Source organism: Anthonomus grandis, chromosome 7 (assembly GCF_022605725.1).
Source record: "Anthonomus grandis grandis chromosome 7, icAntGran1.3, whole genome shotgun sequence".
Taxonomy (NCBI): Eukaryota; Metazoa; Arthropoda; class Insecta; order Coleoptera; family Curculionidae; genus Anthonomus; species Anthonomus grandis.
This window is the reverse complement of record NC_065552.1, coordinates 7,204,089-7,231,864: the sequence shown is the minus strand read 5'-3', so window position 1 is coordinate 7,231,864 and position 27,776 is coordinate 7,204,089. Positions and strand designations below refer to the sequence as shown.

Genomic DNA, 27,776 nt, shown 5'->3' with positions numbered 1-27,776 from the left:
TAAAAGACGAATGGTGATAAACACTTCTCCCGTGATGAGGAAATGGCATTGATTGAATTGGCGTCATTTCCCAAATGTTTGTATGACAGTTCGGATAAGAAATATAAAGATAATATTGCCAAAGATAATGTGTGGCAAGAAAAAACATCTCGCATTGAGGGTAAAACAGGTATGTATTATAGAATTTTTTTTCCTAATAATAAAGCAGATTGAAATTTATTATATAGTGCATCCGTTATATATATTTGTTATATTATATTATATTATATTATACTATGTTATATTATATTACGTTATATTATATTTGGATGGAGTCGAAAGGCTTCATCTCCGACAATGACAGTAAGGCAAATTAGTCTGTGTGCCCTGCACAACATTTTCCGGAGGAAAACAAAATCAATTGCTATATATCTGTTTGCCTATGGTAGATTTGGCAAATATTCCACTGTCACCCTCTTTGCCATAAGATCCAATGTCCACCGCTAAAAATGTATATCGAGCGATAACCACAACCAAGAGTACAATTGAAAAGAAGTTCTTATAGTTGAAATATAAAGATCCACTATTTGCTGAACACACTATACCAACATGCTTTCCGTCAACTGCTCCGACACAGTGGGGAAATTGCCATCTTTCCCAAAATTCTATCGCCTTCTGCTTGCATACATTTTCGTTAAGGGAAGTTAATAAAACAGATACTAATCTTTTACATATCGACGAAAGAACAGCTGTAACAATTCTGGAAATGTGGCAGTGTGAAATCCGAAACCCAAAAGCGAGGGACCTAAAGGATTCACCAGTAGCCAGATGGTGATTGCAAAAAGAGATGGAGGTCCATTCGCGATACATACAAGAGACTAAAAAGGAGTGGCAAATTAGGAACCGGATCATCAGCAGCGGTAAAGCGCAAAAAGTGGCCTCTGTTCGATTGTCTTTCTTTTCTTGAAACGGTTTCAGAGGAAGGGAGGTACTGTTTTCTTTAAATAAAAGTAGCAAATAATTTAATGTTTCGATAAAAAACTTTTTTTTTCAGTACGATATCCAACATAGATGAAGAGACACAGGAGAGCAATGATGAGGCATTTTCCGATTTAGACCATAATTTGGTAGAAGAGACACAAAGTACAACTGACTTAGAACATTCTTTTACTGCCTCGCCATCAACTTCTAGTGCGGCAAGTACCTACACCCTTGCAAGACTACCTAAGAGAAAAATGACTGATAACATTTCAAAAATACTTGAAGAAAACAAAAAGGCCAGAGAGAAAATCGTCGAAACATTTGTGAATAAAACCAATGTTGCCCAAGAAGACGATGTAGATATGTTCTACAGAAGTATTGCTTTAAGTGTAAAACAGCTTCCCCCGAATTTAATTGCAAAAGCAAAACATCAACATTTACAAATTTTTAATGATTTACAATCGCTAGCATTTCAACAAAGGGATTGGCCTCAACAGCAAGAGAGATCTTCACTTAATCTTTCTACAGATTCGAGGTATAATATGAATAAGAATCAGCCGATACATTTACCTCAACAGCAAGACAGATGCTCATTAAATATGGACAAAGATTCAATATAGCAAGGATCTGATAATGATCACCATCATCAAAACGATCAGTTACGATATTATTGAAATTTATAAGTTAAATTGTATATATTATTTGTCATAATAATAATTTTTTTTGTTTACCTTAACGTAACACCTAATTTTTCTTCAGCTGTTATCGGTCGTTGAATTATGTTGGTGGGCGCTTTTTCAATGTCTGATTTAATGGCAGAAAAAACAAAGTGAAATTGTTCTTTCGTTAGTCTAAAGAACTGCTGAAACTTTTCTTCGTCGTCCACTAGGTATTTGCATATTAAATTTTTATACGTTCCTTCCGTATTTCTTTGCTGAAACATCATGTTTTGTGGTCTTCTCTGAATATTGCTGATAGTTATACGCACAATAGCATCGTCTTCTTCTTCGTCTAACAAATAAAGAGCTAATAATGCACCACAATTAATTATTTCAGCATGAAGGCTTTCAAAAGGAACTGACTAGACTGGCCCGAGTCTGCTCTCAAGTTTTTAAAAACGCTTGCGTCTTGCGATTCCACTGCACAAGGTGAACGACTTCCTACTAAGCAGCCAAACACAGCAGCGGCTGCAAGCAGTGGCTGCTTGCGTCCGCTGCACAAGCGGAACCATAACTTTAGGCACAATACGATAACATACATATATTAGTATGATCTTGATTATTGCTATATTGGTATCTAATATAAGATGTTTTCGAATAAGGTTAATGGATGAAATTTTAAATGACCTTGATCCAGCTGTAGATCTTGTAATGTAATATAATGTAGCGCAATGGAGTCTGGCCAAGGGCGACCTTTTGCACTGCAATCATTGTTGATCTATTGTGCTTCTCCTGTCCCTATCCAGTCAATACGTTAGCGAACAGAATCACCTCCTTTCTTAAGGAGAAACGTCAGTAGATCAAGCAGATAAAATACTGTATCTCCTGTGGCCCAGTGCTCCACAATTTGCAATCAACTGTCCGTCGACTCCTCTTCCTCGCTACGGTACCTGCAAATGTTTGTGTGGGAAAAGCCCATTCTGTATAGGTGGCTGTTGCAGGTGTAGTGGCCTGTGAGCGCCTGTGGTGTATCCTTAGGCTTTTCTTGCCCAGTCTTAGAGCTAAATCCGTCCTCCTAGCATTGAACCTCAGAAACTTTTTTGAGTGAACCAACCCATCGTTTTACCACTCCAATGTTGCCTCATCTTGAACGATGTCAATTTGCGATCTCTCCTTTAAGAAAACCTTTGTTGAAACCTTTTTAAGAACCCGTTTTTGCGTAGATGTCCGTCATCTCATTCCTGGCGTGCTTGCATGTCCTGGTACCCAGACCAGAGTGGTCTGATTCCGACTCGCCAGGTTATTGAGCCTGCTATAACATCCCAGTAGTAGGCTGGATCTGTATGTGCAGTCACTTAGGATCCTACGAACTGATTGACTATTGTCTATTGAATTAGCTTAGGTTTTCGCTCCACTTTCCTATCGAAACAATTTACCGGGTGAGACATATTAAGTATATCCTAGATTCCCCTCAGGTGACAGATGACTTGACAGATGACTAGTCCTTACTACTTTAAGGTTTTCTTTCCCGTAGATGCAGGTTGCCCTCGTGGTTAGCTCCTCTTGTGTAGCCATATTGAGCGGATTGAGGAAACTAAAGACCAAGTTCAGTTCAAGGTCAACAAGATTTGCGCCTCAGTAATGGTTGTACTGGTGATATATTTGAGATCAAGGAAATAAAAACAATTTAAAAATAATTATATAATTATTAATAATCCCAGTTTCATCAGAAGGGTTGAAATTTATTAATATCAAAAATAGAATTAAAACTGTCCTCACTATGTATTTTATTAATCTTAGTACTATTATTAATAGATTATTTTATTTTCTTATTAGAGCATAATATGATCCTTTACGGTTGATGAGTCTGGGATAAATATAGGACAATTTTTGTCATATTTGTAAGTTGCTTTCGCATTTCATGTGTCATTAATCGGTTGAATAGCATTGAAATACAAATTATTTCGTAAATTCATTTTATGGTGTCAGATGGACAATAATATCGGAAAAGGGTGAATAGATCGGTTTTTCACCATTTTTTTATTTTTGATCGTTTTTCCTTTTATAATAACTGCTTAACTTTCCTTAGTAAGTATTAATTTTATTACGTCGTTGGGGTCTATACATATGGTGGGCATAATTTCATTACGATTTTACAAGAATTTTGTTTTTAAGATGAAAATTTAAGTCCATAATTTTTTTTTGTTTCTATTGCATTTCATTTTCCAATAATCGCTTTAGTAATCTGGATCCTTAATAATTCTGAAGTTTAATAAATAATTAGATCCTTTACATACGAAGAAGTTTTATTTAATTAAATTTTTCTTAAACTTCTAAAGTCACGTTTCTACCGCATTTTGTTTTTCGATAAACACTCGAAACGCCTTGAAATGTTGATTTTTGTTACGTAATTGCGTTCATTAAATATGAAAAGCGTCATTTTATTATGATCCTGTACAATTCCTGGGTCTGAAATGAAGATTTACGTTTAAAACTTTGTTAAATATCTATTTTTCCTGTTTTTTAGGGTTTTACCGTATTTTGTTTTTCAATAATTATCTGAATTACCTTGAAATGTTATTATTCTTACGCAATTAAATTCATTATATACGAGGAGTCAAATTTAATTACAAAAACATATTTTGAAGGGTACAAATAATAATTTGACATGGAACCCTCCTAAGGTGAGAACAAGTGACAATTTAATTATAAAGCACCTTTTAGCCTAGATGACCCCAGTTCATCAAATATGTCGTATAGTAAAACATAAAAGCATCAACTATTACAACTTCAATAATAAAATTAATAAACGTCTGTGTAATTCAAAATTACATTGAATAATTAATTTTAACAGATGGCGAGATCTACTGCATCTAACCGTTCAGCTAAAAATATTTCTTAAAATAAATGATGAACTAATAAAAAAAAAGTAGTACAAGGCGAAGATAAGACTATTAGAAGGAATTAAAGAAGTATAATAAAGCTATGAAAATAAAAAACAGAAAAGATAAAACGGACATATTAATTGACCTCTACGAACGCTTTGAAAGAATAATCTTTTTAATTTTATATTTAAAGCTTGATAGATAGGTAGCGGATTCTAACTCACTAGAGAGAGCATTGAACTTTTAACGGCATTATCATGGGTATGAAAGTTGTATATGGCGGGCCGGAATAGTCTGCCACCCAAGACGGTCGACGGATTCTTATTGTCTAATTTTTGACGTACGTCAAATATGACGTTAACGACATTTCAACTGTCATATTTAACGACACGACTGTCTTTTTTTATGTTCCATTTTGGTGGAAATGTAGAAAATTGAAATGCAAAGTGAGCATAAGTACTCAAAGGCTCCTAATGCAAAAAAGATAATTTGCAACCCAGTCCCAAAGTGTGTCTCAAGATGTATTCAATGATGTTACTCAAATTGAGAGAGAACATGTTTTATATTTATTCAGTTAATAAAAAAGCTCATTTTCAAGAGCAAAAATCTTCAAAAATCATGGTTGCAAATCTTGATCTGTTTTATTATGTTTCATGTTCCATACTTACCGGAGACAACCGCCTTTAGTTACTGGCATGTGACTAAAGGCGGCATTACACTGAGGCAACCATAGGCAATCCAGTTGCCGGCGGCATGCGATGATTTTAAAGTCCGCTTATCTATTCGCCGCAAGCGGCTGGTAGCAATCACTGCAGCATGCGACTACTTCCTTTACACCTGTTGCGACCGATTTCGTCAACTTTAATTAATTCCGAGATGTCTTTGCAAATGGTTGCTACCGCGGCTTATTATTTAATGTTGAGAGCACGAAAACAAAAAAGACGAAGACGCACAATATGGCGTAGGCAGTTATTTGTAAATAGTAATGATAACCAAAACGATTTGTTTAATGAACTTATGGCTGATGACGGAGCTCTGTTTCGAAATTTCACACGTATAAATTAACATGATTTTGATTACCTTTTAAATAAAGTAGCTCCTTTAATTTCTAAAGCTGACACAAATTTTCAATGTTCTACACCAGCAAAAGTTGTATTGCACTTTAAGATTTTTGGCGACTGGTGACTTCTATCGACGATAAAGGAAGTGGGCAGAGTTGGGTTGAAGGAACAGAGTTCTCCGATCTTCCCATAGTAAGCGCGAATCTTTCCACATCAGGCTCTAATTTTCTCATAGCAGCGTCAAATAAAATTTGGTTTATGTATTTTTTCGCAATTTGGTACGAGGTTGAGGTCAGTTTACGCAACTCATTGCCCACATGCCGACCGTATATTAAAAAATCATCCTGTTGTGAAGCTGTTTGCAGTATTTTATAAGCATCATCTGCTTTTCGGTCAGCTTCTTCTTGACGTTCACTCTGATATCTTCGTTTTTTATTCTTGGGAGCGGACTGTTTTTCTGCAGGTGTTGACATTGTGCTGATCTTGGTTGCGTTGTGTGCTGGTTCCTACAGATACTTCGGATTCAGGTGTGATTGACTCTAATTAGCTTTGTTGATCAGCTTCTTGATGTTCGCTCTGATACCTGCGTTTTTTATTTTTGGGAGCGGAATTTTCTTCTGCAGGTTGCTTGTGCTGGTCTGGGTTGCGTCGTGTGCTGGGTCCTGGAGATACAGACCTGTCGCTTTCTTGATCAGTTTCATCCTCTGTCTGAAAAATTAATAAATATAAAAATTAATTAATACTGAAAATCAAAATGATAGAAAAACAATAACTTTTGTTTGACTTTTTTCTACGCCTATTATTTTCATTGTTTTAGATGCTAAGTACAAATGATGGATGAAGGAAAGTAAACAGGGATTTTGATGTTGCGTGGAATTTTCCTCACTACATTGGATGTGTTGATGGAAAACACGTCGTAATGCAAAACCCTAATAATGCTGGGAGTATGTATCTTAATTACAAAGGAACGTTTAGTATCGTTATAAAGGCCATTTGTGATGCTAATTATTACTTTACATTCGCTGATGCAGGGATTTAGGGCAGAATTTCAGATTCAGGGTGCATTTCGGGAAACAACTTTTTTCAAAAAGCTGGAAAAGAATAAACTTAACTTATCAATTCCTGAGCCTCTGCCCGGACGGCAAATGATGCAACCATATGTTATTTTGGCGGATGATGCTTTCGCCCTAAGCGAACATCTGATGAAACCATTCCCTGGTCTTCAACTAGATAAAGATTCCAGGATATACAATTATAGCCTTAGTCGGGCCCGTCGTGTCATCGAAAATAGTTTTGGGTTAATGTGTTCAGTATTTCGGGTCTTTAGAAGACCAATGCTATTAAATATAGAAAACGCTAAAATTGTCACACTAGCGTGCTGTTATTTACATAACTTTTTGAAAAAGAAAAAGAAGCAAATCTAAAAACCTATATGCTTCTTCAGGAAGCTTTGACTGTGACAGACAGGATGGGTCCAGTATTCCTGGAATATGGAGAAACATTACGCAGGGAGATTCTGGTACTCTGCCACTTCAAAGACTACTTAGAAGACCTGCAGAAGGGCCAAAGTCTATCAGAAATGAATTCAAAGCGTATTTTAAAACCCCAGAAGGCAAAGTTCCTTGGCAGGACAAATACATTTAGGCATGCATTTAACTAATAACGATAATAAAATGATAAGGAATTGGTTTGTTTAAATAGGAAAAATGCCTTTTTGGTAACACCAATATTACAAAAAACTTGATAGTGAAATGGAATAAAAAAAAGAACAGAATATAATAAATCATTAAAAATTAAAACGTACCTCATCAAAATTTTCCTCAGTTGACACACTTTGTTTTGGTATATCTACCTCCAAAAGGAAAGTCAATGATTCAAAGTACATCCATGGTGCCTGACCCGGACTTTCTTTTTTTTTTTCTGTTTCGATGAAAAGTCGTACGCAGATTTTTTATTTTGTCATTTAGATCCTTTATAGAACATTCATATTTTTTTGACAATTTTTCCCATATCTTAAACTTTTTTCGGTTATCTTTATAATTTGAATCGCGCAAATCCCATAAAACTCTACTTTCGCGGTAATCTTCTATCAAACACTTTGTCTTTTCCTGGTCCCAATACATCGTGCGGCAGGCAACTAGCAACTGAAACCACGAGCGTTGGATAACATGCGGCTCAAAGCAACTAGTGGAGGGAAACGCCGCAAGCCGCATAGAAGTGTTTACGTCTAGTAATTTTAGAAAATTGTCATTTATTTGTATGTTTCTTAAAAAAAGTGCATACCATTATATATTTTTGAAAAGGTGAAAAGAAGACAAATTTATTAGTGCATATATATACAGGGTGTTCCATTAAAAAAACATAAGTTTGGCTTATAACTCAAAAACAGTAGATATTAAAAACAAATAATCTACGCCACTGCATTCTACGAAAAAAAATCTATAAAACTGTTTTTTTACATATTTGATAAGTTAAAGAATAACCAAAAGACAAGGGGGATCCCAAAATGTCGAATTTTCAAAAATGGCCTATATCTTAAAAACTAAGAGGGCTTTGGAATTTTTGTTAACGGCATCGTTATTTTCACGAAAAAGTAGCATACTGTCGCGAAAACCGCACCACGCTATCGTTAAAAATAACGGAGATACCCCGCAAAAGTACCCAAAATGGGACACCCTGTACATGTCAACTTGGTAAACCCCAAGATATTCTGCATGAAAAGAGGACGTCCTGATGTTGGCGTTAATTTTGAACTTCAATTTAATTTTTCAATTAGCACTTAAAACATTAATGTCTTTTGAGTTCTACAATCTCGAAGAGCTATTGTTGGGGTTAAAATGTATATTTATGTATATCTAATTGCAAATGTCTCGTTTGACCAATCGTAACATATCTTCTGGAATTCATAATCCATGTTTATTTGATTTGTTAAATATGCTCACTTACTAAGAAAACTTAAATATTTGTACCCTACTGACGATAATTCACGTATGGGTGGACACCATATATTGAACATAAAAAGAAACTTGCATGCTGCTAATATGATTAAGCATTGATTTACACTTATTGACATATTATCCAGTAATTCAAACATACAGGGTATCACTAAAGAAATGTGATGCGCTCCAATAAAATTTAATAATTTATACCATTGAATATTCTTTTATTTACACAAAACTTTATTTAACACATAAAATTCACAACCGAAATCGAGTCAGCTTAATAATTCCCTTTAGTTTCCAAAAACACAAATTTATCCCAAAAGTACTCCACCGTGTCCCAATCCCAATCCCAAACCTCCATGTCCAATAGCGATGGATCCAGGAGCTACAGCAGCACTGACAACACCTGAAAAACCAAACAAAAATAAATCACAAAAGAACCCATTTAAATCAGTTATTCGTCTCTTACCTCCGGGAATGGGTCCAGCGGCGATAGCACCAGCTTGACCAGCAGCAGAAATGAGACTTCCGTCAGGTCCAGCGACGGCTCCATGGGCGGCGGGTCCATGGATAAGGGCTCCAGGGTTTCCGGGCCCTACGAGGGTGGCAGCACCACCAAGACCAAGGATGGAGGCTTGGCTGTAGGCGGCTACGGAGAGCACGAAGAAGGCTACGAGCTGTAAAAAGTAGATAAAGATGAGTGTGAATTGCATGAAAAGTAAAAAAACAGTTCTGGAATATTTGAACGGCAGATGCTAGTGTATTAGGGCACAAATACGTGAACCGAGAATGCTCCTTAGTAAAATCATGAAGTACTTGGAGGACTTAGCTAATATTTATGACAGTTAGGAGGAGTTTTTTAAGTCTAGGGTCAGCAATGGCACTTAAGGGCTTCATAAGATGAAACTAGGACTCTCAACAATAAAAGTATCTGAAGTGGTCTGCTAGTATTTATAATGAGAAAGGAAAACCAAGAAGCCAAATATCAATCCACTTGCCTAGAAGAATTTATTGATCAAAAATTAGAGGTTGTATTAAGGAAAGTCATCCAAATAATGTATCAAAGGAAATATTGAAAAAACCATCCATATTTTCTAATTCTCAGTCTTTAGGCCTTAAAAAGAATCGATGATACGAAGAGTTGCCATGAATTCCTTACCCATGAAAGGAAAATATGACAAATATTAAACTATTTGAAAATACAATATGTTCCTTGGAAGAGATAATAGGATCGACATGTTTAAAGGAAAATGCCATTGAAGACCAAGTGTCGTTATTCTATTCGAATTAATGATAAGAAACTTCAAATAATGCTGAAAATAGAAGAATTAGATTTAGAAATAAAAGAGAAAAAAGGAGATGCAGCGAAAAAGAAAAGTAAGATTGAAAAGAAGAAGGAGAACAAGAAAAATATTATGAAAGTTACTGTTTCCAAATAAAGGAAGTTAAGAAAAATCCCATGGTTCTTCAGCATAAGAAACAATTAATAATAGAAGAAATTGGCAAACTCATACCCAAATTAACTAGAAAATAGTTTACTGGGCCAGAGTAAAAATTAAGAATTTTGGCCACATGAGTAAGAAAGGCTTAAATGCTAGAAACTCTGATCAAAATAACCCAGCTTCATAAAATTAAGGATTTAAAGAAGAATCAGAATAAGAAAGTTCTAACAACGAATTTGGAAACTCGGTCATATTTGCAAACACTGGAAAATGATTTTCTGGGTCACAAATGAAAATTAAGATTTTGGTCACAATGGCAGAATAAAAATCACTTAATTGCGATGTTAGGATTGAGGCTACTAAAGTATTGGTGAAAACCAAGAAGAGATAGTAGGAGAGTAAGAAATTATGTATTTATTGATGACAACTTTGACAACAGTCTTTGATCTTGAGGTTAATCAGAACAAATTTTGTTAATTTTGCTACGAAATTAGAAGAACAGCCAATTTCACACAGATAAGTTTTTCAAGTCTAAGTTTAGCAATGACGCTTGATGGCTTCATGGGATGAAACCAAGATTCTCAACAATGAAAATATCTGAAGTGGTCTGCTGGTATTTATAACGAGAAAGGAAATCCAAATACCCAAGATCGAAAATTAGAGGTTGTATTAACAAAAGTCATCCAAATAATGTATCAAAAGGAAAGTTGAAAAAACGATTCATATTTGCCAATTCTCAGTCTTTAGGCCTTAGAAAGAGTCTTTGATACGAAGAGTTTTCATAAATTCTTTACCCATAAAAGGAGAAGATTTTTTACCATCTCTATGTGGAATATGAATGGGTATTAGTACAAGCAATATTACACTAATTGAAATTGAAGAGTGTTTCTTTGATCAACAGTCACACAAAAAAATCAACATGTTTAGAGGAAAATACTATTAAAGACCAAGTGTCATTATTCTATTATAATGAAAGTTAAAAAACTCCAAATAAAGCTAAAAATAAAAACAGATTTAGAAAAAAAGCGAAGAACAAAAAAAGAAAACGAAGACTAAAAAGAAGAAGAAAATGAGAACAAGTAGAAATAGAATAAAAATATATACGAAAGTAAGTTGAATTGGAATATGAACTAATTGAAAAAGTATTTTGAAATGAGGAAAAATTAAGAACTGTTTTAGTTTAATCGTGAATAACATTATATGAGGTTCAGTGGTAAAGAGAATTGGAAAATGGCTTTACTTAACATGAAAGTGATTTCAATTAGTTTAAGGCTTAATTTCACATATTCAATAGTTATTGTAATTAAATAATTGAAGATTTAATTAACAAAAATTACTCATTGTGGCGATTGGTAATAATTTGTTAAAGATGACGAACATAAAAATAAAAGAAGAGGTAGGGGAAGAAATAGAAAAAAAAGAGGAAGAAGAAGAATAGGAGGAAAAATGTGATCATAATTATTTAACGGTAGAATATGTGAAGCAGAATGAGTCAAAAACTAACAAAAATTATTGAATTTCATGGTTAATCAAATTAAGAAAATTCTGACAACGAATTTGGAACCTCAGTCATATTTGCTACAACTGGAAAGTGTATGCTGGGTCACAAGTGAAAATCAGGATTTTAAGCACGATGGCAGAGTGGAAATTACCTAATTGTGAAGTTAGGGATGGAAATTGATGACAACTATGAGAACAACTTAGATCTTGCCAGATTTTACAGTCAGTATGAATATAGTAGAAAAATATTAAAACTCTAGAATAGTTTAATCACTTTTTGATCTTTTATCAGATTAGGAACGCTGAAAAGCCAGAAGCAAGATATTCTTACAGAAAGTAAAGATTTGCAGGAGAAAACTATACTGGGTATGATTTCTTCATAGAAAATGTTACCTGAAGAAAGTATTGTATTCATGCATAATTGAGTAGTAAAAAAACTAATAAAAATCGTACAAACTTGCATCAAAATGACCCAGCTTGAATTATTTTTTGAAGAAATTAAGGATTTGCAACAATAGTATGATGATCTTGAGCTAAAAAACCAAAAAACTTATTTTATAACCATTTTCTATTGCCTGTAATCTCGTTAAGATGAATATTTTACAAGGAAATTGGAAACTAATATTTATAAAATATCGATTCACTGAGCCATTTTTCTTAAATTTTTGGTCATCACAAAATAATTAAAATTAAGAATTATTTAAAAGCATGGTTTACTTGGCTGAAGGATCTGATTGACCTGATTTTACCAAATTATTAAAAATAATTAAGAATAAGTCACTTTCTTTCTGATTTTTGATTACATATGAAGTTTGTAGTGAAAAAATAGGATAAAATGATGATGATTTTGAATGTAAGGAAAGAAAAGCAGCAAAAAATATCTACTAGCTTAAGACCCCTATTTAACTATCTCAATTTTTTCCCGGTACTTACCATGGAGTTCATTTTGAAAATGGTTGGGTTGGTTACGTTTGCTTCTATCACTGAAACTGACACACGTTTTACAGATCAGCCCTGCCTTTATATAGGTAAAAGTAATACATATTGATTAACATATTTACCCATAAATATATAAGATATTAAGTTATTTATCCTTAACCTTCAGGCGTGTTTCTTCTTACGTTAGATTTATAGAATATTACACCAGCTGAGTTGTTTTGTTGGGAGGAAACTGGATGCAACCACTTGTGAACTACTCAAAGAGTCTTCCTAATATTTTTACAAAATTGTACTTTTTTATTTAAAAGAAAGATATAAAGTTGTTGATCTTCATTTTTTTAAGAATAAAACTCATTCAAAGGTCAGTAAACTCTCCTACGAAATATGCATTATATCTTGCAATTGTTGTTACCATGCAGTTACGTGATTTATGTATTTGCTTCAGTTGATAGACAATAAATAAAAAATAGAGACATCTCAGTTTAAAAAATTTGAATAAGATGAAGAGAATAATTAAAAGAATTAATTACGAAGTTACTTGTCTTTCAATCGAGATTATGTTATAAGATTCACAGATTCCTTCAGACAGAACAGGTCATCAAAAAATGACTCTTGGAACAGACTGAATGAAAATTCAATAAAGCAGAATATAAAAAAACTCGTTATGTGCAAAAACTGTAAGTATTCTCTTTCAGCTGGTCACTTCTAACTCCAGAAGATCAATAAAGCAGTTAGGGAATCTAGTTATTATTAGAATTGGATTGAAAAAACGAAATCTGTAAATGTTCCTTATATCTATAAAAGTCGAAGAGTCTGCAGAAGAATGAAATACTTGCTGTAGCCAGCTTATCCAAGTTCTTCGATAGAAGATTTTGGAAAATAGCACTAGTTCTCCCTAATTTATGTAATTAATGTATGTAAGTAATGTTTTTTGACAGTGAGTTTTCTCTCATTCACTTTTATTACAAATTTTTTCATAACTGAGTGTTATAGTAGGTATTAAATGTTTCTGTTGTGCCTAAATGTTAAATTTGGAAGTAGCTAGAGGAAATTCATACCGGTGTACCAAAAGGATATTTTGAAGTAACAAATACCCTAGGAAAAGTGAGAGAAAGTTTTTACTGGGTCAAATTTTTTTCCAGAAATTTTTAATCCATCTTGTTCCAAAACATCTCTAAAAACGCTTGGAATAAGGAAAACAAAAACTACTATATTACACCCGCAGTCAGATGGCATGGTCGAACATATGAATAGGACCACCGCTCATCAAACAAAAAACTCTCCACATTACACTGAAAGCCCAGGACAAAAGTCTGATCAACATTGAATACAAGCCGATTGCCGATGCACCATTCTTTAATTTTGTGAAGGTCCTCTACTATGACAGATCTAACTACTTCTTGATCTTTGTTATGCCACAGAATTGTAGTATCATCGGCAAACTGAACCACTAGTCCATGCAGTGGTAAAGAGCTTAAGTCATTAACGTATAATGGAAATAAAATAGGACCTAACACTGACCACATTTAAGGTGAGCTATCCCTGAAGAAAAACCAGATATAACCACTCTCTGGGTGCGACCAGACAGGTATGACTTTAACCACCTCAAAGCCACTCTCCTAAATCCGTAAAAATTAAGCTTTGACAGCAGTATTCTATGATCCACACAATTGAAAACCTTAGACAATGATGACATGACAATGTAATGGTAATAAATAATAATGCCATCAGTGGCTCTAGCTGTTCTTAGTGGAGCATGAATATTGGTTTTTTGAAATAGGTTTGAAGCTCCAGATTTCCCATGCAGGATATTGTAAAAAGTAATAAGATCCCCCCTCTTATGGCATATAGCGATAGGAGCCATGTATAGCATATCAAGTATGTCTGCATTATTGTAATTATCCAAGATATTCAATTTGTTTTAAATATTTGTGTTCAACGGTTTTGGCCAAAGTAATATCTAGCCACCAAAAAGACTGGGATTGATTTCTTAATTTATTTCTGCTGACTTATCGATCGATTTGGTTGCCCTCCAGGAACCGGTGTTGCCAGAGAGGACTACATCAGTGAGCTGCGTACGAGAATAGATGTCATTCATAAGCAAGTGCGCATTTCCATTCAAGGTGTCAGTCATCAGATGAAAGACGCATATGATTCGCTCTATGACCCTAAGCCTGAATCCACATTGGTACGTAATTACAGATCCGTTGAGACCACGTGATTGCTATCAACCAATTAGCGACCCGAAAAGTTTTACGTACCCACGTGAAGGAAAACACGAATCAAAGTTGGTTAATTTGAACTTTATTCCGTTTTTTGCGTCCGTTGTGCTATTTATTTTTTATTGTTATTATTATTTTTTTTACCAAAATATTTTTTTGCGTGGGATTCTGTAATTTCTAGGTAAGTCCTTTGATTTGAAACCAATTTTTTTTTAATAGTTTTAATTTTATACCATTCTCTTTAGAATGTCAAGTTTGATTTTATTTTTAAGTGTTTTGAACGTTTTCACATTTATTTAAGAACATCTTCTTAATTTTTCACCTAAATTTTGTGTTTTTTAGTTTATTTTTGACTCATTTTGAAAAAAGCCTATTTTTTAAAAAACCTTATATTTTTTAGTCTAGCTTTATTTTAAGTGCAATTTTTTTGGTTTATATGGCCTCAGAGTTGTTAATATATTATTATTTTCATATTTTTAAATTTGTTTTTGTTTTAGTTAAAAAAAAAAATTCTAAAAGGTCTAATTTGACTCCACTATACTTGGAACGTGATTTTTTTCCGCCATACCAGTTAAGGGTTAAAACCATTGGTATATATACATTTTAGTATTTTGTTGCCATAAAAAGAATATTTTAATATAGCGAAATTCAAATATCCTTCAATAATATTGGTATCACCAAAATCACTAATCTATTCTAAATATTCGTTAAAAAAAATCTGTAAATTTAGTATCTTTTTTCTGCGATGGATGGTACAAGACAGAATATAAATATTTATTACCAGATATGCTCAACCAGATAAAATAATAAGACATAATTATCATCACATGACACAGTTTTAACTCTATATCTAACTAGCAAAAAAGGTAGTAACCTACGAGAAGGTTAAATGGGCGATAAATTCCTTCAAACCATTTAAATCTCCCGGAATGGATGGCATAATGACAGTCATGTTACAGCGGGGTAGCGAACTGCTGCTGCCTGCACTATGTAAGAAAATGCGGGCAAGTCTTCCGACCAATCTGCCTTACATCATTCCTCCTAAAAACGGAGGAAAAGCATAGAAAGGCATATCAGGGACAATGTATTACGGGTCAACCCTCTACATCGACACCAGTATGCCTACCAAACAGGTAAATCTTGCGAATCAGCGATTCACGAGATAATCCAGAGGGTCGAACAATCTCTGAACAACAAAGAGATCGCCCTAGGAGCTTTCTTAGACATTAAGGGAGCATTCGACAATACATCATATGACCGTTGATTGAATAGGCGATTCCCTTTTTAATCAACGATATGACTTAATCAACCGTGCGATAGCAGCACGCTAAATCATAGGAAAGTAGCAGCAAATCTCAACAGCACAACGGTTAAGGCCAAAGTGTGCAGGGGAACACCGCAAGGGGGCGTACCGTCACCGCTGCTGTGGAACCTTGTATCGGACAGCTTGCTGACACGACTGGAGAGGCAGCTTATCCTCGCTATAGGATATGCTGACGATATAGTCATCCTTACACGAGGGGGTAGTCAGGCTCATGTATTCGAGAAAATGCAAAGAGCCCTGACTACTGTCGAGCACTGGTGTGAGGAAGAACAACTAAGGGTAAATCCCACAAAAACTACTCAGGTTTTCTTTACCAAAAGAAGGAAACTAGAGCCCATTAGAAACATAAAATTTTATGGAGAAAATCTGCGACTTGAGGACGATGTGAAATATCTAGGTATAACCCTGGATAAAAAACTCAGCTTCAAGAAGCATGTAATCCAGGCTACAAATAAAGCCACGAAAACTCTTATGTACTATAAGAGAATGTTCGGTAGATCATGGGGACTGTCACCAAAAATGGTACATTGGATGTACACGACAATAGTTAGACCCATCATTACATACGCAGCACCTATATGGTGGCATGCGGCAGAAAAGAGGACTGTAATACAGATACTCAATAAAACATAACGAATAGCATGTCTGGGCATAACAGGAGCGATGTCAACAACGCCGACTGCTGCCCTAGAGAACCTGATAGGACTAAGCCCGCTACACCTAGTGGTACGGGCTGAAGCTATATCGGTTGCGAAAAGACTGCTGTCAAATGGCGCAACAATCCTATCGAAAGATGGGCACAATGCCTTATTTGACAAGATACAGGACCTTGGGCGCCTGGCTCTAAGAACAGACAGAACCAAGGTCACATACCTAGACAAACCTTTTGTCATCAAAGAGAAAAGGGGACCACTGGACGCAGAAGCGGGCAGGCTCAGGCAAAAATGTTACTCAGTATGGCACACGGCAACCAAACGATCCAAGATCGGGGTAGCTGTGGGCATGGTGGAGGACGAACAACAGGGCAGACAACTCATGCTAAACCTGGGCCTGGAAACAACAAATTTACAGGCAAGCATAATAGGAATACAAACCTGTGTCCAACTGATGAGAGAAGGGCAAAACCTTCGCAATTTTCACAGGAGACCAGGCTGCAACACTTGCACTACAACAGTTCGAGACTAAGTCAAGGACTGTGCAAAGCTGCTGGGAGGATCTCAGGAACCTCGCCGAAGCGCAAAATAGGCCAGAGATAATCCTAGCAGAGAATATGGGCAACAATAAGGCTGCAAGAAGGGCTATCCAACTTGCAACTCAGGGAGCCAGCAACAGCCTGGAAGCCCTGAACCAACATGTTGTGTCAACGATAAGACCTGGAAGAGGGAAATCGGCAACTGGCTAACAAACCAGAACAAATCCTACTGGGAACAGCAGCCAAAGATGGAACAATCCAAACAACTTATAGGCAGCCCACCCTTCAAGAAGGGTGAGAACATACTGAGCGTCTCCAGACAACAACTGCGAAGGGTCGCGGGGCTATTTATAGGCCATGCGCCCAGCAGGAAAAACCTGCATACGCTAGGGAAATCAGTTACCTCGATATGTAGGGGATGCAATGAGGAGGACGAAACAACTCTTCACATACTGTGCTTCTGTGAAGCATTTAATCAAACCAGGGCAACATTCCTGGGGGAAGAGAAACCCTCACCAGAGGGTATAAGAAATCTACCACTGGGCACAATCCTGGACTTTCTTGAAGCTACAGAATTGAACCTGTGAGACTAAACATATGGGACACAATAGGACTGCTTCTTAGCAGACCGCAGTGTAGGGAGCCACAAGGCACCACCCAGCGGTGGAGTTTTAGTGGGTACAGGACGAAACAGACTCGACACTGAGTACCACACTACTGGGGGTAACCAGTGTTCATAAAGAATTTCTCCATCGACCCCAAAAAAAAAAAAAACTCTATATCTAATATCACATTTAATTAAAGGCAAAACCTCCCCTGTTCTACTCAATATCTAGACGTTCTAGTATTGGCTAGAACTATTTCAGTATTAAAAAAAAAATGAAAACATTTTATTTGTCATTCATTTTGTTCAAAACAAATTTCAAAACAAAAAATAATGAAATGAAAATTAAAAAAAAAATTAAATATGTCAAATATCAGAAATGTTCTTTGTTAAATTGATTAAATTAATATTGAAGAATGAAACTCAAATCTAATTTAAATAAAATATATTTTAAATACATTATTAAAAAATACAAATATCTGATTTCAACTGTCAAATGTTGGTTCTTTTTGTTCTGTTAATTTACTTCAAAAATTACAAATCATAAAATTAAAAATCCTTAAATTTTAAGAAGTTTAAGAGTTAACAAAAATAATAGATTATAAGCCTCTACCTAAAGTGTTAATTATTTGAATATTTTTATTTTTCTATACTTAAGTATTTAAAAAATGTGTTTCTAATTAATTTATATTATAAAGCAATCTTTGTTCAAAACTTCATATAATGGAAAAATATACCTTTATACGCGAAAAAGTGCAAATTTATTAGTGAAGAATATAATTCAGAATTTTATATAATACTTTATAAAAACCAATGATACATACGTATCTAAAAATACATATTTACAGGCGCCATATATAAAAAAATAAATAAATAAAGTAACGTATTTCGATATACATTATATCCTGATTACATTTCTTTGCATTTTTCATCAAGGAAAAACTGGGAGAGGCCCACACATACCCGTTATGCTTTGATACTTATTATTGCATTATGGTGAAAAATCTAAATTGCATTATGTCAGACGTTAGCTACGTTCTTGAATATTGATCTTGATTGAAATCTTGAATAAATAACACAATAAATAAATAAATAAATAAATGAGTGTGAAAGGAAAAATGTATAAAGGTTCAACTAGCATTTGTAATATGATCTGTATTTTAGTATGGTAAATCGAAAATATGAAAAACATATAAACATCAAAAAGCATTGTCGATAAAATAAGAAGAAAATATGACAAAAATAAGACTCGTGTCATTTTATATGTAACGAAATAAGAAATAAAAAATATTCGTTTGAAAAAAACACTTTTTTAAAGATTACAACAATGTTTATGAAAAAAAGATGACAGATATATATATTAAAACTCTTAATATTCATCCTATTCTAAATCAAAAAACCCTTAGAAAATTTCGGAAAATTTCAAAACATTTCCTAAATTAGGAACACAGCATTTTCAAACAGGAGTCGCCCCTACAGATATCCGGACAAACCGCCAGCAACGTTAATGAATAAAGAACGATATACCACAACTATACGCACCATAAAAATCGTAATAACGAAAAAAATATAGTAGTCCATATACAACGACATTGCACGGGATGGATTTATCTGTTTTGAAATCCAACAAGGACGCCATCGGCCCATATAAAAGCTCCATTATAACGGTGGAACAGTACCACTGCAGTTTTGAATTTTCGTTTAATAGGTAGTGCTTCTAAAGTTATTCAAAATGAAACTTTTGGTAAGATTTTAAGGTTAAAACACCTTTAGATATGGTAAAATTAATTATTATTTGAATTAGGTTGTCGTAGCTGTTTTTTCCACTTTTTGTTTGGTTCACGGGCGTCCAAGCTGGTTGGGACCAGTGGGAGTGACCCTTGTGGGACCTGGAGAACCTGGAATTCTTTTGAAGGGACCCTCTTCGGCTACTACGGTTCTTGGACCTGATGGTAGTGCCATTTCTGCAAGTGCTATCGGTAAGATGAAGTAGTACTTTATTAGGAAACTCTATAGAAGTTAACATAAAACAGTTTTTAGGGCATTGTTCTAATTTCCTCAAAAATATTTAAATTTGTTTTTTCAGATCACCATGTTTCAGTTAAATACAATGTATAGTTTCCAAACCTTCCTACTCTAGCTTTTCTCTTCATTTTTTTTATTACACTTTGCTATAGTTTCCCTAAGATTAGGTAATATTTAATTAAAAAACTAATATTTATGATATTTTAACTGGTAACAAATTATTTTCACTTAGTGTTATTGATAATTTGTAATTTTATTTAACTCTTTTATTCCATTACCTATTTTTTTCAATTTTTGGTTTTTGGTTCCTTTTCTTAAAGAGCTATTTTCCAACAAAAATGTTTAGTTATAGACCATGTGACATTTCTATCATTTTCTCGTAATATTTCTTCACTTCTCTTCTGAATTTTCTCTTCCTTTCTATAATTTTTGTTACTACTTATTTTTAATGTTTTTAATTATCCTTTCATATAGTTTTTCTCATCATTGTATCCCAATATTTCTACTATCTCTTAAACGTTTTTTTACCCGCTACCAGCTTCTTTAATTTTTATTATTATTGTTTTTGCGCTTGTGTTTATTCTATAAGGTTTTTGTACCGAGTTTATTATTTACATGTTGCTAATAAATTTAATTTAAAATATGTTAAATTTCTGTGTCTGCATCTTCAATTATAATTGTTTATAAGGCACTTTAATTTTTTATTTTTTTCTGCCCATTCTATCAGTTTATTAATACACTTGCTTATTTCTCCATGATATTTTACTTCATTTTATTAATTACCTTATATATATTTCTTTTTAGTTATTTCTTTTTTTAAATTTAAAAAGACTCTCTCTTAAACTAATTATTATTCTTTAGATTTTTTAATCATCATATTTTTGCAATTTTTTTTCTTTTTCTTAACCTTACTTTCTTTCTTTTTGGTAGCATCTATTCGCAATCTTCCTCTTAATATGTTCTATCCTGGTTTATTTTCTTTTGGTTTAATTTAAAGCTTATTTTTATCATTTGTTATTTATTGTAAAATTTATTATTTTAATTTTTAATTACTTAAATATAATAATACATCTTCCTGTATTTCTTCTTTCTAAAACTAATTTTTCTGCATAAATTTATTTATTATTTATTAAACCTTTCGTTTTAATTATTTTAATTTATGTTAACTGAATTTTATTTATTTAGAACATTTTGAATTTTGTAAACTCTTTATATTTATTTTACTATTCATGTTTGTCAATTTTAATATTTCTTGTTGTATTTATTTTTTAATAGATTTCTTTTGCTAGGCTTTAAAATTATAGGTATGACATGTAATTAATACTAAAAGTTTTCTCAATAAGGAAAAGTATACAAAAGTACAGTAAGATAAAAGACCAATAGAAATTATTAAACGGAAAAAGAAAAAAAAATAAAACAAAAATATTGAAAAATTAAGAATTTATAAATTCTTAAGTTTAAAAGTTACTATTTTGCCAAAATTTTATAAAAAAAAACAAATAAAAAAACCTATTAAAATAGCAAAAAAAGAACAGAAAAATAAACAAATAAGCACAAAAAAAAGAAATTACAAAGCCACAAATTCACAAAGTAAAAAAAAGTAAGAGTGAGCTGTGATTGTTTAATTTTATATATTATTTTGTAAAATAAATTAATAATGTACTAAGAAAGTAAAGAATAAAATATAAATTAATAGAGAAAAAAACAAGGTAGTTATAATAGAATAGTTGATAAAATGGTAAGTGTGGCAATAATTATAAAAAACAAAACAAATTAAATCAAATTTGAATAATCAATCGTATGGAATTAAATATTTTAATAAAAAAATGTGATAAAAACTAAAAGTGAAAGAAAGGTAAGAATGAGCTGTGATTATCTAATTTTGTATATTATTGTGTAAAAAAAATTAAAAATATACTAAGAAAATAAAGAATAAAATATAAAAAAAATAGTAAAACAAGTAATAATAAAACAGTTGAAAAACGATAATGTGACAAAATTATTAAAAATAAAACAAAGTACATGCATTTTTTATAATCAATCGTACGAAAATAAATATTTTGATAAAAAATCAAATTTTTATAAAAAACTAATATGTGTAAAAGGTGTTTAAGAATATGTACATTGTTTGCATAATACTATTTAATTGCAAAGGATGCATTTAAATAAGATTAAAAGCCATAGAATAGAAACCGACAATAATTAATAATAATAAAAAAGGCAGAAAAATCTATTAACATGAACGAACATTTCATAGACAAGACCAAAATCTCTTAATAGACACAAAACTGCGCACTAAGATTAATGTCAGAGTCAGTCGAATTTTGTTCAACAAAATTACCGACTTTAAGAAGATACTTGTCGACATCAAAGAATAAAGAAAAAAAAATAGGAGATTGCTTGTTGAAGAAAATAGCGAATTAAAACAGGATGTTGCAAAACTAAACAAAAAAATTACTTACTTAGAGCAGTCATTGAGGTGTAGCAACACTGAGATTCAAGATATTCTCGAAAAGAAAAATTAAAATCTTTAATCTATTGTAAAATATATTTGGGATTTTTCAATGTTGAAATAAAACCTACAATGATAAACACTGTTATTAAGGTGAAAGATGGACAAAAAAACGTCATTATTAGGTTTTTGTCCAGAATTATGAGGGGCAGTTTTTTGAAGGCAGCAAAAAGCTTTATAAAATAAAGAGAATTTTAATATGAGCTAAAAATTCTAGACTAATTCTACGTGAATGAGCAGTATGTTCTTATTTTAGTCGTCCATGATATATTTTTGGATTTCATTATTTTCTGTAATTCAAAACAGCAGCGGTTGGCAGTTTGTGTCCTGATATTAATTTCCTTGGTCATATCTACGCTTTTGCCTCCCTCACTACCTTCTCTAAAGCTATCTTAATAAAGACTGGAGAGATGGCTTCTTCTGATTTTTCCAGGCCATTACTTATAGTAAAATAGGGTTGAATGCTTCTCTTCGATCCGTATTGCAGAGTCCATGCCGATTTTTGTTAACATGACAAGTTTACTTGAAATTCCTAGTTCTACTACATCATTCCATAGCTTCACCCTCAGGACGTTGTCTTACGCTTGTTTAAAGTTGATAAAGATTTGATGAATTACTTCTTGATTAACTGACGCATTATGAAGATCTAATCGATAGCTAGTCGCTTTTTTTCTAAACCCACATGGGTAGTCTACGTAGTCTTTCGAGTAGTAGGGACCAAACCTTATAATATCCGGTAGTTATTAATGACATTTCCTGGTAGTTGGAGTATTGCAATTGGTCTTCCTTTTTGTGTAGGAGCATTCTCCTTCCAACTATTTGGTATTTTCTCTTCCTTCTAAATCTCGAGTACAAGGGGATTGAAGTGTTTGAGAAAAGCTTTTTCTCTATATTTGAGGCGTTTTGCTGCTATTGTTTCATTAACCATCTTTAAACCTCAACCAGCTTACTATTATTTGTTACCAGTCTTCCATGATCTGCTTCAAGAAATATGTCAGTTCTCGGTCTGAAACCTCATTTAATGCTTTTAGCTTCATCAAAAATTTCCTAATTTGGTTATTTGTCCCAGTTGCTTCCAAGCCTTCTAACATTTTTGATTCATGTGCTCCTTTCTTTACTCTAAGTGTTCTGTATGCTGTTCTTTTTAATCTGTATTTCTCTTTATTGGGTTTGGTCTTGCGACAACTCCAGTCGGGCCATGTTTCTTACTCCTATCTTCTTTTCACACTCCTTGTCGAACCAAAAGCTTCTCTTTTTACCTCTTTTCTTTCTCACTATCAGTTACGTATTAACAATTGCTGACTTCTTAATATTCCTGCATGTTTTCTCAACATCCTTTCGTCTGAATATTGGCTTAACTGGTATTCTCATTTCTAGCTGTCATCTTTAAATGTTTCAGCACTCTGCTTTGGCTAGATAGTCTTGCTCGTACTTTAACTTTTTAATCAAGAAATGGTGCACATCCACAACTCTGAGGCTTCTTACGTCGATTATATTGCTGCCTTATCTTGCATGAATTGGGACATGGTCAATTTGGTTCTTTGTTACTCCAAAGGAAGACATATAAAATTATTTATGAATGTTGTTGTGTTCGAACATTTTTGATTTGATCAATATGTTATAGGATGCTGCCATGTTTACTAGTCGTTATAGTTGCAGTACTCATGTAGGCTAGGTTTGCCAATTACTGGTCTAAAGGTCTCGTCTTTCCTACTTTAGCCTTAAAGTTTTCTGTTTATAGTTTTGTCCAATTCATCATAGAAGGCTTCCTTACTTATGTCATCTTTTTTCTTCGTTGGAGACTGTATTGATGACGTCAAATAGTTATACCACTTGCCCGCAAATCTAATTCAAGAAATCCGCTCATTAATAGGTATCAACTCGATAGCAGACCCTACGAGTTCCTTTCGTACGATAAAACCAGTTCCAAATTCCAATATTATAACGATTTGGATTTCTTCAGTATGTCCTCAAACTCTTTTAAAAAGGCCCTGAAAAGAACAGTAGAATAGTTTCGTCCTTCTAATTAAGTTGGGTTACTTGAGTTAGTTAGACATGTCTTTGTATATACATACTGCATATTAAAGTGAAACAATTGTAAAGGTTTATTTGGAATTAGATTGTGTTAAATTATGTTGTATCTCCCTGTATGATCACCAATAAATAAATAAACAAAACTAAATAAAAAACTAACAAAATTAAAATTCTTTTCCAGGTGGCGCTGTTGCAGCCGGACCAAAAGCCGGCGGAGTAGTAACAGCGGCTGTGTCCCCAGGGATCGTAGCTGCCCCAGTGTTGGCTGCCCCTGCTATCGCTACCCATGGGTAAGAATGTTTCTTAACATTAATAGTAACATACCATAAATAAATTTTGTGTTTGTATTTATAGTGGATGGTTGGCCCCAGGAGCCGTCGTTGCCTCTGGATGGGGTGGCCCAGCTAAAATCTGGGGAGGTAAATGGATTGTTGCTGGTTTTTTATAATGATTTTTATGTAAATGAGTTTTTTAGGTTGGTAAGCTCAACCACTGTGACAAACGGAAGCCTCATTAGTTTTTAAGTGTCAATTTGATCTCAAAATTAAAAACAAAAAAAAACAAAATTATATTTAACGGGGTTATTTTAGACACCACCAATTTGCAGTGTTCAGGTATATAAAAGTAGTTTAGTGAATAAATGACGTACATTTAAGCTATTGTGTTATTTCTGTCAACGTACTATGTTTTACCTAAGATAAAAATATTTTCTACGCATAGGTGAAAATTCACATTTTTTGCATAGGTTTAGTTCATATAAAATAAACTATGCATTATCAAGCGTTACCGGATTTTACAAAATTTCCTTGGACTTGGATATGATTTTCAAATTTCACTTTCAAGATTAAACCTAATTAAATATAAAGTTATCAAACATATTGCAATATGTCATTTGTTAGCAACAGAATCAGGGGCGGGACATTTAAATTCTTATAGTCAAGTCGAAAATTCACACATCAACTAAATTACATCACACATAACGTATTTTTCTAGACATTTTACTAAATTTATTAGTTTAAAGTCCTAACTTATTCCATTCAGGTATTTAAAGCTATTTCTCATTTTCTCAGGCAATTGAAGTCATTTTTTTATCAAATTTTATTGGGTATTTAAAGCCATTTGTAATTTTTTCGAGACCATTAAAATCATTCCTTATATATTTGAAGTTGATTTTTTATGAATGCCATACGTTTAAAGGATTTTCTTATTAATTCTCAGGATTCAAGGTCCCTTAACTTGTTCCATTCAGGAATTTATAGCAGTTTTTTATTAGTTCCAGGTATTTAAAGCCATTTGTTATTTTTCGTCGATTCTTATTGTTTCTTATTAATTTCAGGTATTTAAATCTATTTTTTGTTTCTCCCAGGCTGTTTAAATAGTTTCTTATTAGTTCAAAGTATTTAAAGCAATTTATAATTTCATCTAGGTATTTAAAGTTGAGTTAATAGAATACGTCATCTAATAAGTTTAACATCATTTCATATTTCTTTCAAGCCGTTGAATTAATAATAATAATTAATTTATTAATTTCAGGCATTTGAAGCCATTACTTCTCCCAGGCAGTCGATGTCTTTTCTTATTGATCTCAGGCAATTTAAGTCATTGGTTATGCATTTAAAGTTTATTTCTTTTAACTTTATCAAATGTTTTTAACTGCTTGAAATATTTTTTTATAGATTTGCGTTTTTTATTAATTCCAGGCTAGTGAAGTTGCTGTTCAATATCAATTTAATATGAGGTATAATATGAATTAAGTGAGAAATTGAATAAGCTGCCTGAAATTGATATGAAATTAGTTTAAATCTTGAAATAAGTGAGCTATTTAAAGTTCTTTTTTATTTTTTCCTAGGCAGTTGAAGCCATTCGTTATGTTTTTACCCATTTGAAATGCTTTTCTAGAACTTCTCAGATTTAAAATTAATTTTTAACCTCTTGTAGGCAAGTGAGGTAGTTTCATAAATGTTCTGGGATATTTAGGTTGAATGCCTAAATTACTACTAGAACCTATTTTTTAATTTGTTCCAGGCATTTTATATCATTTCTAATTTTTTTGAAGCACTTGTCCAATTTTAAATGCTTGAAATAAGTGAGTCATTTAAAGTCCTTTTTTACTTTCTCCTAGGCACTTGAAGCTGTTTTTGTTTAATTCCATTCGTTGTTTTTTCCAGATACTTGAACTTGAATTAATAGGAAACGCCATTAAATAAATTGAACTGCCTGGAATGAATAAAAGATTACTTTAAATGCCCCGAACAATAAACAGCCTCAGTTATTTGGAATTAATAAAACATTGAACTGCGCCAACTGCCTCGAATAAATCAGAAGTTATTTCAAATGTGTACCTGGAATAGCTGAAAAATTGCTTAAACTGCCTGAATATATTGCGGGCATGCGATGAACTTTTTTATTAATTCTAGGTAGTTGATCTTGCTCTTTAATACCTGGAATAAGTAAAAAATTAGTTCAACTGTCTCAAATTAATCTGAAATTACATCAAATATCTAGAATAAGTGAGCCATTTAATAGTTCTTTTTGGCTTTTTTCCAGATTTACAAGTCTTAATCAGTTCCATTCACGAATATAAGGCAGTTTTCTATAAATTTGAAATATTTATAGTCATTTCCCATTTTTTACAGACGATTGAAGTAATTTCTTAAAAGTCATCTTTAATTTTTTCCAGGCAATTGATGTTGTATCTAATGAATTTTAGGCATTTGAAGCTTTTTTCTCATTTCATCAAGGCACTTGAAATAATTCCGTGTGCATTTAAAGTTTTATTAGTTCCATGGGTTTAAAGAATTTTCTTACAAATTCCTAGCCTTTAAATTTCTAATTTATTCAGTCCAGGCATTTACAGCAGTTTATTATTAAGTTTAGGCATTTGAAGCCGTTTCTTAATTCCTCTAGGCAGTTGAAGTCTTTTCCCAATACTTTAAAGGCGTTTGCAGCTATTTCCATTTCTCTTAGGCAGTTCATGTTGTTTCTTATTAATTTTATTTGAAGCTATTTCGTCAAGGCAATTGAAATCATTCCTTATGCATTTGAAGTTAATTTTTTGAAACGCAATCAAGTGAGTTGAACTGACTCGAATAATTCAAATTCAAAACAAATTTATTTATCATGAAGGTAAATAAATAATCATATACAAAATTGTAGCATAATAATATACATATGTTGTACAACCTACCAAATACATGATAAATAGGACCATGCCTCGATTATAGAGAACCGTTTACACAGGTTCATCATAAGATAAAACCTGTGTGGCATAGCCCTTCAAAAACCTTAAAAGTAAAAAGTAAAAAAAAAAAGATTTTCTTAATTAATCGAGACATGCATGTGTTGAGTATCATATTTAAGTATTTAAGTAAGGCGAAGCAGGCGGGGGTTCTGAATATGCAGGAAAGGTAAATTAATTAATATTTATAACAATAATAAGTAGACAGCAATAGAAGATCGAGCGGCTCAGCTCTTT

The 27,776-nt window shown here is 33.0% G+C and overlaps 2 protein-coding genes across 2 annotated transcripts; one reads left to right on the top strand and one right to left on the bottom strand.

Annotated features, from left to right (window-relative positions):
• Positions 1-8,707: 8,707 nt before the first annotated feature.
• Positions 8,708-12,529, bottom strand: LOC126738909 (elastin-like). Its single transcript, XM_050444393.1, has 3 exons — positions 12,383-12,529; positions 8,977-9,184; positions 8,708-8,913 (listed from the first exon to the last, which is right to left on the bottom strand). The coding sequence occupies exons 1-3, from the start codon at positions 12,392-12,394 to the stop codon at positions 8,819-8,821; spliced, it is 315 nt and encodes a 104-aa protein (XP_050300350.1). The 5' UTR covers positions 12,395-12,529; the 3' UTR covers positions 8,708-8,818.
• Positions 12,530-19,307: 6,778 nt separating this feature from the next.
• LOC126738907 (uncharacterized) lies at positions 19,308-24,956 on the top strand. The gene is made up of 5 exons (XM_050444392.1): positions 19,308-19,474; positions 19,535-19,709; positions 24,483-24,591; positions 24,656-24,720; positions 24,777-24,956. Exons 1-5 carry the CDS (start codon positions 19,463-19,465, stop codon positions 24,782-24,784), a joined length of 369 nt encoding a protein of 122 aa, XP_050300349.1. The 5' UTR covers positions 19,308-19,462; the 3' UTR covers positions 24,785-24,956.
• Positions 24,957-27,776: the final 2,820 nt, after the last annotated feature.